The 14,855-nt window shown below is 39.0% G+C and overlaps 1 protein-coding gene across 1 annotated transcript in view; it reads right to left on the bottom strand.

Annotated features, from left to right (window-relative positions):
* Positions 1-1,957: 1,957 nt before the first annotated feature.
* Positions 1,958-14,855, bottom strand: part of LRRC32 (leucine rich repeat containing 32) — a 156,640-nt gene continuing 143,742 nt past the window's right edge. Inside the window, exon 3 of the mRNA XM_078658519.1 lies at positions 1,958-4,565. Within this exon, the coding sequence (XP_078514645.1) occupies positions 2,619-4,565 (1,947 nt within the window). The 3' untranslated portion in view covers positions 1,958-2,618. The remainder of the gene's footprint in view (positions 4,566-14,855) is intronic.

The raw sequence follows: 14,855 nt of genomic DNA, 5'->3' as shown, positions 1-14,855 counted from the left end.
ACTGTGAATTTATGAATCTTTTTATCTTTAGTAGCTAGAGAGAGTGCTAATTATAGGGCCTCTTTTGATTGCAGCTTCTACCAAAGACATTACTATTGTAACGAGCATTGGCAGAGCCAATAGATCTCGCCTATGCGAGGTATTGGCTTTGAATTTTTTTTGCCATGTTGTACAACAGTGTGGCTGCTATGCGGCATGGTTGCAATTTTTTTTAAAGTGCTATGACTGCCAGTGCTAGCCCCGTCATAGTGTTTTTTTCTTGCTGGTGGGAGAGAAGGCCAGGAGGCAACATGGAGTGAGAAGGGTAAGGCAACACAGAGGGCAGATTTTAGGATGGAAAAAGTGCTATGGTGCAACCAGCAGTGTCTGTGTCATAGCACTTTTTTTTTATGGCAGATGGAGGGCCAGCATGGACAATGGAGCGAGAGAAAAGACAGGGCAACATGGACAATGGAAGGAGGGAGGGTGAGTGAAGCAAGGAAAGCCAACACAATGAACGGAGGGAGGAAGGGAGACTGTGAGCAAGTCAACACGAACAACAAACTGAGGGAGGCAGGCAGAGAGGAGTAGGGCAAGCCAACATGGACAACGAACCAAGGGAGTGTGGAGGCAAGCCAACACGTACAATAAACAGAAGGATAAAGAGACAGAGTGGGAGCTAGCAAAAACGGAAAACAAATGCAGGGAGGTAGTGAGGTTGGGGGCCTGTGGTAGCCTGCACAGGTAAGAACTGTAGGGTAGGGTTCGGCAGGTGGTTGTCAACAGATTACAGGATAGGTAAAATTAAATAAATAAATAAATAAAATCACCAACCTTGCATGCAGGTCGGCGATGTGGCAAGCGCAAGGTAAGTGGTTTTATTATTTTTTTTATTTCATTTTCCCTGAATAGTGAAAAAGATGCATATTAGTAGAGTACTTAAATCCAAAGAAAAAAGTAGCACCTAAAAAAATGAGAGGTGAATGGACACAAGCAATGTGACTGCTCCAGGCGAAGGGCAAACACACAAAGAAGAAGGAACCTATGGCAGCCAATGGTAAGCAATGGGCAGTCTCTAAGTCTACTGATGGAAAACAAAAGGTCTCAAAAAGACAGCACATCCACTGTCTAGGCAAAACCTAAAACGCCCAATACATGCACAAATTTGAATATTTTATAGATTAGTCATTTTTATGTAGTAGACATATTTTGGGAATTCTGAAGGTGAGAAGGCAATGCAGGACAAAATAAAGTCCATGGTGATTTAAAAGAATGTAACAACATATCAGCTGTACTGGAAACAATCTAAATAAAGCATCCTAAGGGATCACTGAAACAGCACTGACAATCGTTTTAGCTGTTTGCAAAGATATTTTACCATTTGTTATGCACCTTTATCTAAAGAACAAAAATAACAGAAACCCATGACTTTGAAGACAATTATCTGAAATCCCATTCAGTGGGAAATACAGATTAATGAAATTACTGATTAGTTGAAAATGGTAGAAAAACCTCAAGAAAATGTAATAAGAAAAATATTATTCATTTAAAAATTAAAAAATGAATATGTGGAGGGGACAAAAGCCATGAAGAAGAGAGGGTAAGGAATAGCAAAGTGAGATTTACGTGACCCTCAAGGAACACTAACACGATATGTTTACATACTCAACGCCATGAATATACACCAGATAAACGTGCATCCACTTAAAAATATTATTTTACACATGTATTTCCTGGCTATTCATTTAAGTTGATGTACTCTAGGAACTTGGTTAGATATATGTATATACTACCAATACCATAATCACATAACTGACACCAGAGACAAATAAGTGTTCACGATTTTAGATGCAACATTTATAAAAACAAAAAGAGGCAAACATAACATAGATTTGTTGTGTTTAGCTGGTTGTAAGCCTCCCTCGTTAGTGTTTCTTGACATCCAGTTCCTGTTCACAACTCACACTTAAACAAACGCTAACATTAACATTATTTATTATTATTATTCATATTGTTTTTAATGTTCCTTCATATCATTTTAAAAATCCTTCATACCGTGTTTAATATTTTAGCAATAAAATACAAACTATTTGTAAAAAAATACATTCAGGTGTAAAATGAGTTTGCTGCCCTCTTTCGATCTGAAATATAGGGCTCGTGACTCGAACTTTGGTCATCATAAGATAATTTCCATTATGGAAAAGTATAGCCACATGTTGGCAGTTATGGCAACAATGTAAACTTCTAACATTGTGAAGATTGTCTCCTTTTCACACAGCATGGCAAACAGCACTTCATGGAGTAGATCCAAGACAGAATACATATTGCCTGAGTTAAATAAAATTATACCCCATTGGATTTAATACTAGAAAATCTTCACCCATCGGGGCAATATTTTTCACACAATATTCAGCACATAATACTGATGTAAGACAATATTTCGGTGAATGTTACTCAGGCATACAACAATAAAACATGTGTATAACAATGATTTTGTAAAAAACAAATTGAGGCCTTTATGCACTATTATTTTGCATCATGCCTCTGCCCTTCACATTAAAGCAATTCAACATTCTTCGTGTCTGATGTAGGCTTGGTCTTAGTGCAACCTTTGCTGTGATTTAAGGTTAACTTTAATACTATGGTTTTAATTGTCTATTGAATCTCTGTCTCCTAAAACAGCAAAAGGATCCAACTCCAATGGCAATCACTGATAACAATACGGCAAATGCAATTACAATCGTAACATTTGTTTTCTTTCGATCCTCTTTCTCACAGTGCGATAGCCTGATCTGGCTAACTGGGACTTCTTCAGGATACCCAAAGCTTTGAGAATGCTCACATGTTATGAGATCCAGATCAGGAATTTCAACACTTGATCGATGGATCATATAAGATATCCAGACATTCTCACAGCAGCTAAGTGGGTTCCCCTTAAGATACAACACCTTCAATGTCTTCTCCACAGTTGAAATATCGCTGGCTTGTAAATTGCTGAAACTATTATTCCTAAGGTCGAGGTTTTCTAATGAACATGCTCCATTCCACGCGGGTAGCCACGTCAGTCGATTTCCAGACAAATTTAAAGTCTTGAGGTGCACAAACAAAGGAAGGTCAATGTTCAAAGTTGGCAGTTTGTTGTCCTGCAAATACAGATATTCCAATGAAGATTCTAATCCTGATAATGCTTTGACTTTGACCTCAAGTCCTGCATTTGTTGATAGATCAAGGACAGTCAATGGTGTCTTGTGGAATGCATTAGTCGGTAGGTTTGTCACCATGTTGTCCGACAGATACAGTTGGTGAAGGCTGGTAAGATGAGAGAATGATGCACAACCAGTTGTTTCACCAAGCCTATGTTTAGTCACCGGTGAGTATGTATTACATATGCTGATATTATTCCTTCTAAGATCAAGTAGCCTGAGGCTAGGAAAGCCTTGGAAGATATTAGATTCAACAATGTGGATGTGGTTATTTTGTAAATATACATTTTGCAAGCTAGTCAGTGTGTTATATGCAACTGAAATGTTTTGTAACAAATTAAAGCTCAAATCAAGGGTGACCAAGGATGACAAAGGGTTGCTAGGACCCAGTACAAATGTTTGAAGGCAATTTCTACTAAGATTTAGAAATTTGAGGGATATCATGGTATCAAAGAATCCACTCGGGATTGTTTCAATTTTATTATAGGACAAGTCTAAATGTATGAGCTTAGAAAGATTAGCAGCCATTACATGTTCATGTATGTTAGCTTTACTCTGATTGAATTGTTGAAATGACAACTCCAGCCAGTCATTTTCATAGTATCCAAATCCCTCACTCGCAGATTCTGAGACAAGTTGTATCAAATTCTTTGATACATTGATGTATTTAAGATTGTTAACCTTAGGAAATATTGGAAAATGCAACAGTCTATTCTCACTTAGGTCTATCTGTGACAATTTATATTCATCCTTCGATTCTGTGGTGTGAAAAGTTTCAATGCTATTTTGACTCAAGTCAAGCGTCTGAAGTGTCCGAAGGCTGAAATCCGAGATACAGGTGATGGAGTTCATGGAGAGGTCGAGATTAAGAAGTTGAGTCAAGTGCTCAAATGCCCCTTCCTCTATGTCCATGATGACGTTGTTGCGCAGGTCCAGCTGCACCAAAGTGGGAGTGCCAAGGAACAGTTTTTGTGAGATCCTCATGATGCTGTTTCCTGAAAGTGAAAGGTGCTCCAATAATGGTGCGTCCTGCAAGAAATACTCAGCCATGCCAGTTTGCAGGCTATTGCTAGATAGATCCAAGAATTTTGCATGTGGTAAAGGTCCAATTCCCGTATCATTGAGATGAGCAAGTCTATCAAGGAGGTTCTCAGAAAGGTTAATGAACTGCAGTCTCTTCATGTCTCTAAAGATTCCTGGTTGAATGAAGCTAATTTGGTTAGAACTCAAATCCAGGTCTTTCGTCATGGTATAGAATGTCAATGGTGTGTTAGTCAAGTTTTGGAGTTGGTTTTTAGATAGATAGAGTTTCTCTATTTTTGGGGGAAGCGCCCAAGGAATTTGATGCAGACCTTTGTCCTGGCAGAAGGCTTCCATATTTACCTAAAGCAAGAAATAAGAAAATTAGATGTACTTTAGTAGTTCCAATACAGTCGTGAACTATCAATCACTAGGGAGTCATAGTAACTATGGATTTTTATACACAATTTAGAATGTTTCTAAAATTATCTAAATGTTTATTACATATAACACCTTGATAGGAAAGCATTCAAAGGTCTATAATTATATATTGGAATGAATGCAGCGCAGTAGAATAATAAAACTAAATATTGTATGGTAGCCAACATTTCCAAATGGCTAAAACGTCTTACATGAAATAACAACTTGTTTTACATCACAGCAGTCCTCTCCATGCTGTTTGAACTGACCATACAGGATCAATTTAATAGCCCTTATTATTATTTTGAAAGTATTTAACTTTTCACTTATATTAAATTGTAAACAGCACACATTCATCCATATATACAAGCCTGCTTTATCCCACCTGCCTACATCAAGTACATTTGAAATACTGGTCCTACTTACTCCAGGCTCTTAAAAATGGAACAACATGCCAATCAGTGTTAGGATTCTCCTCTCTGGACTGCCACGCTGCTGCTTAAATCACAATATAAAACTCTGTTTTTCCTAGAAGAATATCTGTCTACACTTAGGTATAGATGCATCAACAATGCCATTTGCGATTCCTTATTAGCGAAAAATAAGGATTCGCTAATAAGGAATAGCAAAAGGCTATGCATGTAGAAATCGCAAAGAAAATAGCGATTTCTAAAAATTCTTTGCAAATCGCAAATTGCGAGTCACAATTAAGGAATACCTCCCTATTCATTCCTATGGGCCTAGAGGCCCATAGGAATGAATGGGAAGACATTCTCAATTTGCGATTCTGAATTAGAGAATCGCAAATTGAGAATGCAATTTCAAGGGTGCCAGGGTGTCAAAAGGACACCCTGTTGCACCTATGAAATCTGCATATGAGAACATCTTGCACACACACATGCCCCAAGGGCATGTGTGTGTGTAAAATGGAACTTTGAAAAATGCACTTTAGTGCATTTTTCAAAGTTTTTGCAAATTACCATGAAGTTCAACTTCATGGTAATTTGCTCCCCCTATTAGCAAAATCGCGATTTTTTTTACTTTGATGCATTGCATTTAAGGAATCTCAATTTGAGATTCCTTAAATGCAATCGCAATTTAAGTAATCGCAATTTTGCAATTTCTTAAATTGCGATTTTTGCATTTGGCAAAAATACTGGTCGCAAAGGGGCAGATTCTGAGACTCTGCCCCTTTGCAACCGGTTTTTCCTTTGATGCATCTATACCTAAGGGCCATATTTATGACCCGGATTGCATCAGGTTTGCACGTGGTACATGAGCGACGCAAACCTTAAGTGAGATCTATGAAGCCACACAAGGCCACTTTATGTGGCTCTGAGTAACTCCATAAACCTGGAGTACAAGCAATGCAGAGCAAATTTCTGTGTTGCCTTACTGTGCTCTGGGAAGGCATTCCGTGGGTGTTGTGTAGGTGCTGCCACGCTACTCCTATGGATTTTAACATATTCCCAGATTTACCAGAATTGGTAAACCTGGGGATGTGCCAAAAAGGCACGCCTTCCCAGGAGAGGAGTAATGAGGAGAAGTATCTTTATATCTCCTCTTTACTTCCTCTTTTTATGTATGCTGCATTGTGCAGCACACATAGCTAGGGGACTATGCCTCCAGGATTGCTTTTGTTCAGGAAAGCAAGCCTTTCTGCACAAAAACAATCCTGCATGCAACAGAGGCACCCTTGCATCATGGAGCAAGGGTCCCTGCATTGGTACTAGGCTGCCAAAAGGGCACCAGCACAGGGGAAAAGATGCACCATATTAACTTACATATGGCACATTTCTGCCCTTTTCCTGTCACACAGCGCAGTGCAGCAAGGTGACAAGAACGTAAATCTACTTATAAAAGTATATATTATTCCTCTCTAGCCTCTGTCATGGGCATTCTCATGCCATGCTGTTGCACTACTTTTACCTTTTTCATTTATTCATGTAGATAGCTCCCTGAACAGAAACGGTGTAACTCAGTCTCTATGCAGTATAAAACAATTGACACAGTAAATGTTGAACTAAACCAGGACAGTGAAATGTGGGTATGGGCGGATGAGGATGTATAGTATGGTTCTGCAGTTACATGTTACTATAACTATGTGATTTTCAGCATTGTTGGCAGTGGTTATTGAGGGTCTGTGGACCGTACACTGAAAGGACGATGATAGATATTAAGCGCAGGTGGATGGCGTCCAGCGAGGGGGTTCTGGGCAGTATGGTACCATAATCACCGAGATGAACATAGAAGCTTCAGGATTGAAGATGTACATCAGTACTGGGTCTGTGATCCAAAGTACACAAGTTGCCAACCCACAAAAACTTTTGGCTTATATCTGAAGTCTTTGATTCAGGATCAGACTTAGGGCAGTCTCTGGTTTCTTGCATAGTGCATTATTCAGTAGGTTTGGGATTATGTTGTCCACCAAATACAAATTGAAAAGCACAGTCTGTTGTGTCATTTATGGGACTGCCTTCACTTAGCACTGAGTTTGAGTAACACATGAAAAGTATGGTAGCAGTTTTACAGAATAATCAATCAATAAGTATTTGTAGAGTGTGGCTACTCACCCATGAGGGTCTCAAGGAGCTAAATAAGCACACATCTACAAAGAGTTATATATGTAGTGTTTTTGCATGGTGCCACAATTTCAGAAATCGTATTCAAGGACATTAGGTGGTTCTAATAGTGTCTTACACCCTGCTACCAATAGGGTGTCCATACAAAATGGGTTGCAATAAAAACCCCAAAAAACTCCATGACACCACAGAACGCTTAATTAGTAAATGCAATATATGGTGCATATTGAGTCAACAAAGTTGTACAAGTGTTCTTTGTGACCATTCACTTTTTTTGTCAATGCTTCAGGTACTCAAAAAAGTTGTAATGAAGCCAATGTGTACATGAACATCTGACAGCCGACTCGTGTTTCGTCTGGTACAGACATTTTAAAGGCGGCACGTAGGACCTCGTAGATATGAGGCACCATCATTCATTATTTGCAGCAAGGTAAGTGTAGCCAATTCTGTTCAATGTAGAGTCTTTGCCATGATAAACTTGGTTGAGCCTACACCAAAAGTCCATAAGATCTGAGGACCTTATATATGCCAGTAAATGTCTGACTATTTATTAAATTCACACCGTGGGGGTCAGGGAATCCTGATCATAGCGTCAGCCACACAATGTGGGCTGAAACTGGCATGGGCCAAAGCCACTGGTTGCTGATGAGAATTCTGGGAAGCCACTTCACAAACTCCTTCCTCTGCACACCCACATCCAACATTTATCTGCTGTGGGCACAGCAGCATGGTTTAAAACACGAGGAAGGCCCAACATGTTTCACTCTGTAAACTTTAACCTGTGCTGTGAAACATTTGCCACTCCCACGGGCGTAGCTTAGTCAGTAAGACTTGGGGGTGAGCTTCAGATTTTCGGACAATTACGCTGGCACATCATGTTAATCATTATATGAGAAGCAGCGCATGATGGGGCTTAAGGGACACTGGAAATGGAAAGGAGTGCAGATTGTGAGGGGGTGCTTCAAAACAGTATTTTGTAAAATAACCATTTTTTAAGACCTTCAAAACAGAGACGAGAATGTGTGTGGGTTCTTGCCTGAATGAGTATTTAAAATGATCAGGTGAAATCCAACAGACACCTTACCATACCCGACTGAAAGCTCCTGTACCCAACTATTTATTAAATAATACATTTTTAAGAGGTGTGTAACACCCCAAACACCCTCCCTGAAGCTTCGCCCCTGCACTCTCATACTTTTCTGCCCACCTTATTGCCCATCTATAAGCAGAAGGCACATCAGTGCTATTTGTGGCCCGTGATATCCCTTTTGTTTACACAACCCTGGCACCACTGCAGGCTTCTATTAACCACTTGGGAGCTAGTAAACAAACCTCCCCAGTGCTGCGCTGTCCATTATCCAGTGCTGAACTGGACGTCCAGCGGTCGCACGCAGCACTGGGGAGGTAGTGCCCGTGACGACCGTTGGCCGACGGCAGCACTTAAGGGGTTAATTTTCCATATCAAATGTGATCGGCACAGAGCGACTAGGGCTATTGCAGCTGGGGCACAGGCCCCTGGGCCGGTCCCAACACAACGCCACTACTGCAGGACTTTAGAGCAACGCATTAAAGAGGTTGAATTAAATGCAATGCTTAATTTGTAAAATATTGAGTGCTGTTTCCCAAAGCTCTGTAAGCAGCCATCAGCTAATGCACTTAAATGTTGGCGTGCTGAATAGCAAGGCTGTATAGTCTTGAATTCACCTCATGCCTCTTAATCCACTGCCAGTCACTCCCTGCCCCTTTATCTCACTCTTGCATGTTCCCGCGTTCTCCCTTCATGACAGTTTCTCTAGCTTTCACTTCCTCCATCTTTCCTATTTGTTTATGTTTCCCTCTCTTGGTCTCAGTAATTGTCTGATGCTGAAAAATCAGTGCTGGTCCCCAAAAAAGAGTGCTGGTGGTCCCCACCAGCAACCACCATCTCAAATTAAACACTGCTGAAATGTGCAGTAAATAGAAACTTCAGAGCACAGGTAACTTAAATACACTAGTGTAACAACCTCTGTTATTCTCTGAATGAGAGCAGGGCCTTTTATGATCCAACAGCTGGAAATAGTTTATGTTACAACTTCAGGAAGAAGTAAATGTTTAGGTTTCAGAACCTTAATGAATACTAAATATGACAGAATCATTTCTTTGAGTTCAGCTCGCTGTAACTCAAATCTCAGTCCCAAGTGGGTCAGAAAGTTGCAGGGAGCTCTCTTTAACTCCCTTCTTTATGGGCTCAGAGATGGAGCCAGGCACCTCCCTTGCATTTCGTAGAAACAGCATCATCCTAGAGGGCCTGCAACTGAGGAAGAATGTGGGCATGTGAGGAATTCCCTCCATGTGGAGATCATTAAAGGTCTGCGCTGGCTTGTTCTAAGGATGCTGAATGCTAACCATCAGAGGATATTAATGAGCAATAGGTTAAAGTATTTGGCCGGATTTACTAAACTTTCAAGCAACTCAAAACATCAAAGATATTTGTTGTGCTGCGTTGGGTGAAAGGGAGAGAGCAGAAAGGTTGCGCAATTTAATACGATATGGTACACTTCTGTTCTATGCGTGTGCTGGCATACATGTGGCAACCTATCACCAATGCAGGCACCCTTGCATCAGGCTGCAAGGGTGCCCGTATTGGTGTTTTGGGATAGTTTTTGTCCTTAAGAGGCATATTCCTCTTTATAAGTGTGTTTCACAATGCAACACACATGAAAAGAGGATGTAACTAGGAGAAATAAAGATATTTTCCTTGTAATGCTAGCTTCGGGTAGTCACACCATTTTTAGTACTAACCCAGGTTTGCCAACTTTAGTAAATCTGGGTCTGAATTAAAATATATGCATGGATGCACAGGAATGACCATGATCCACCCATGTAATGCCTCCCGATGCAAAATTACCTTAGAGCAGCACTATGCTCTGATTGTGTTTTTTAGCAAAGTCATGCAAATCAGGAATGTGTGGCTTTGTAAATCTCGCAATACATTTTGCGTCGTTGCTGCGCCAAATGAATGGTGCATCCACAACACAAAATTTTGTCAACTCTAGGCCTAAGTCTCCAGTTCATAAAATTTGATCACTGACAAAATATAGAATACACAAATATGGAATACTCAAAATAGCGAAGTAAAAATATAGAAAGAAAAAATATCGAAGTCCTATCTACAAACAGTACAAAATATCGAATCAAAAATATCGATATTTTTTTATAGTTAGTCAAAATATCATTTTTTTTAAATGTCTTAAAAGTTATTTAAAATTAATGAAATAATAACTATAATTAACTAACACATACTTAAAAATACTTAAATAACTTTAAAAGTATGAAATAATTAATTTAAGTTTAAAAAACATAAACATACAATATGATTTTTTAACACATATATATATATATATATATATTAACATAATATTAATAAAAAATATACAATATTTTCACCGTATTTACTATTACCACTCCAGCAACTGCAACAGTAGGGTAAACGTTGGATAGCGTAGGGGTAAAAATTACTATTCCCACTCCAGTGAAGTCAACAGTAGGCAAAGCGTTGGATAGCGTAGGGGTAAAAAATTACTATTCTCACTCCAGTGAGTGCAACAGTAGGGAAAGCGTTGGACAGCAGGAGGGTAAAAATTACTATTCCCACTCCAGAGAGTGCAACAGTAGGGAAAGCGTTGGATAGCGGGAGGGTAAAAATTACTATTCCCACTCCAATGAGTGCAACAGTAGGGAAAGCGTTGGATAGCGTAGGGGTAAAAATTACTATTTCCACTCCAGTGAGTGCAACAGTAGGGAAAGCGTTGGATAGCCTAGGGAAAAAAATTACTATTCCCACTCCAGAGAGTACAACAGTAGGGGAAGCGTTGGATAGCAGGAGGGTAAAAATTACAATTACCACTCCAGAGAGTGCAACAGTAGGGAAAGCGTTGGATAGCGTAGGGGTAAAAATTACGATTCCCACTCCAGTGACTGCAACGGTAGGGAGAGTGTTGGATAGCAGGAGGGTAAAAATTACTATTCCCACTCCAGAGAGTGCAACAGTAGGGAAAGCGTTGGATAGAGGGAGGGTAAAAACTTGCTATTCCCACTCCAGAGAGTGCAACAGTAGGGAAAGTGTTGGATAGCGTAGGGGTAAAAATCACTATTCCCACTCCAGAGAGTGCAACAGTAGGGAAAGTGCTGGATAGCGTAGAGGTAAAAATTACTATTCCCACTCCAGACAGTGCAACCGTAGGGAAAGCGTTGGAGAACGTAGGGGTTAAAATTACTATTCCCACTCCAGAGAGTGCAACAGTAGGTAAAGTAAATATTTAATATATTAATAAAAAATAAATTAAATATCAAAACCGATAAAAAATAAATTAAAAGTAATTACCAATTTAATATAATAATTAATCTTTTAAAAATACAAATAAATATTAATTTTTAAAATTCATTACCTATTAATACAAATTAATTACCAATTAAGAATTATTTAATTAACAATTCAAAATAAATACCAATAAATAAAATAAAATATTTAATTAATTACAATTAAATTACTTCCCACCCAATTCCCCTATAAACCCACAGCCCGCTATGGAAAATAAATTAATACAATTAACATAATTATCAATTATTCAATTATTAAAAACTAATTACCAATTACAAATTAATTAATTAGCAATTAAAAATTAATTAACAATTAATTAAAAATAAATACCAATAAATAAATTAAAATATTTAATTAATTACAATTAAATGACTTCCCACCCTATTCCCTTATAAACCCACAACCCGCTACGGAAAATAAATTAATAAAATTAACATAATTATCAATTATTCAATTATGAAAAATTAATTACCAATAACAAATTAATTAATTACCAATTAAAAATGAATTAACAATTAATTCAAAATAAATACCAATAAATAAATTAAAATATTTAATTAATTACAATTAAATGACTTCCCACCCTATTCCCTATAAACCCACAACCCGCTACGGAAAATAAATTAATAAAATTAACATAATTATCAATTATTCAATTATGAAATATTAATTACCAATAACAAATTAATTAATTACCAATTAAAAATGAATTAACAATTAATTCAAAAGAAATACCAATAAATACATTTCAATATTTAATTAATTACAATTAAATTACTTTCCACCCTATTCCCCTATAAACCCACAACCCGCTACAGAATTAAATTACACAAAAATTAAATACCATAAAATTCATAACTTAAAATACATTTTAATAAAAATATATACTTTTCACACATATACTAAAATACAAAACACTTAAAAAAAATCGATATTATTAATACCTATATTATATACTTCGATATTTTGACTTTCTATATTTATAAAAATCGATATCAAATTACTTACCTTAAATTCGATATTTTTGTTGACTATATTCTGTCCATTTGATATTTTGTCCATTCTATATTTTTACTTCAATATTAATGTAATTCTATATTTTGTATTCAATATTTTGTGTAGTCACCCATAAAATCATAGTTGCTAAGTGAACTTGTGTCACGAGGTGGCGTTCCGTCAGTCCTGGTTAATCCGTTAACAGTGCTGTGCATGCGGGGACTAGAAGTTTAAATTTTATACTTAGACATACTGGAATTTTGCCTAGACACACTGGTTTAAAAAACAGAACTGGACGGGGGCGTGGCTTACGCGCCGAACTGAGATGGCGGATCGTCCGTGAGCTCCGCTGAGCCTCGAGTCTTCCTCCTATATATGGACCTCAAGTAGCTTCACTGTGAACCTCCTTTGAACGGATTCTGCTGGGGGAAATCGGTCTGCAGCGAGTGGACGTGCTTTTCGCACGTTTTCTGCTGTTTCCTCTCAGCTATGGCTAGCGGTTGATTCTCCTCATCTACGGACGCGGGCGGCTGCCATTTTGTGCCGCCGAGCCCGTGTTCTTTCGCAACTTGCCTCATTAACTCTCTCAACGCTTGTGAAGTGGACGCCCCCATTGGTGCTGCCGACCCGTTTTCTAATAACTGCAACTGCAAGCATGTCATAATATGCATTGTTAATGCTGTACCTCCTCTCAGCCCTCCCAGTTATGGAGGAAAGTATGCAGCTTTATATTTTTTTTTTTCTCCTTTGGGTGCGGGCGGCCGCTCTTATGCCGCTGAGCCCGTGGCCCTAATACCCTGACTGTCTGCTGTTTCTTCTACTTCTGCTGAGGAGATTTTATTTTTTTATTTTTTAAGCCATTCAATATTATTACATGGCCTTATGCTTGTATGCTTGCTTCAACTCGAGCATTGTGTTAAGCTTTTCTCAACACTCCCATTACCGTGCAGATGGTCCACTGCCTGTTTTTATAATTTTGCGGTGCAGTTCTTTCATGTCTGGATGCGGGCGGCCGCGCTGTCCTGGTGCCACTGAGCCCGTGTTCTTACCCAGTACTCCATGACTCCTTTGCTGCATACTAATGGGATATCTCCTCAACCTCCAATTTTTCTCACGTTGGCTACTTTAAGCTTTCCTCATGGTATTGCGTAAGCTGTGTTGTTAATGCCCTGATGACTGACCTGGTCTGTGTCACTTGTTTTGATTTTTTTACTCTCCTGTGTGATACTTGGTCATCATCTTATGAGGTTGAATACTGAACAGTTCTTTCATGTGCTTATTTTGTTGCCCATGCTACCTTGGTCTATGCCATAGTTGATGGATCCACGCTTTTCAGCCCCTATTCCTCACTACTGTTGAAGGGATCGCTTCTACATTTTCTATCCTGGTTCATCTCCGGAGAGGTTGCTTTTGCCCAATCTTCCATCAGATACTGCAGTGGGCTTTTTCCCTTTTCCTTACACAATGGCGCATGATACAAACAACGCTAAGTCGTCTCACACTGGAACTAAACCCAAACGACTAAAAAATTACCCCCCTCCCCCATCCATACCTCACCAAATCCTGTGCTAGACTCTATTTTAGAGGAAGCAAGGGGTCTACAGCCTTTCATGAGTGCGGCCAATGAAAAGCTTAAACAAATTGAGGAGAGATGGGTGGTTATGGAAAGTAAGGTGTTGAACTTGGAACAGCGTGTTAGTGATATTCAGGATATTACCTGACTACATTATTGACTGTTCTTAAGACTGCTAGACTTAAACGGCGTCTCCAGTGGTCTGGCCATAATATTTTTATCTCACAAGATCTCTCCAGTGCAACAAATGCCCGGCGTAAGGAATTTCTAAACCTCCGTCCTCAGATGCGACAGTTGAACATCCAATATGGCATCCTGCATCCGTGTTTCTGTAAAATTACTGACAATGGTCGCACCCGCTCGTTTGATGATCCACAGAAGCTTCACGCCTACCTGCAGAGTGTCTCCTCAACTACCATGGACACCAATATTTGATATCTTTTTTGTTCTTGCATAATACTGCTTTGCTCTCTGTGTCAACATGGATCCTTTTCAACTCTTCTTTATACTGATTCTTCTCTAGAGGTTTTCACTCTCTGCTCTTCTGGTGATCGCTAGAATGCGTGCCTCCTCCGGCGTCTCCTCGCTACTGTATTATCTGATTGATCTTGCTCCGTCATGGTGCTTTCTCTGTTTCTTCCTTCTTTATGAGGTCCTATCTTTTCTTTCTTTTCTTTGCCCGACTTTGCTCTTCTGTTGCTCGCTGGGGTCTGCGCTCTCTT

This window comes from Lissotriton helveticus, chromosome 8 (assembly GCF_964261635.1).
Source record: "Lissotriton helveticus chromosome 8, aLisHel1.1, whole genome shotgun sequence".
In the NCBI taxonomy this organism is placed as follows: Eukaryota; Metazoa; Chordata; class Amphibia; order Caudata; family Salamandridae; genus Lissotriton; species Lissotriton helveticus.
Note: the sequence above shows the minus strand (reverse complement) of the source record. Positions and strands in the feature narration are given on the sequence as shown.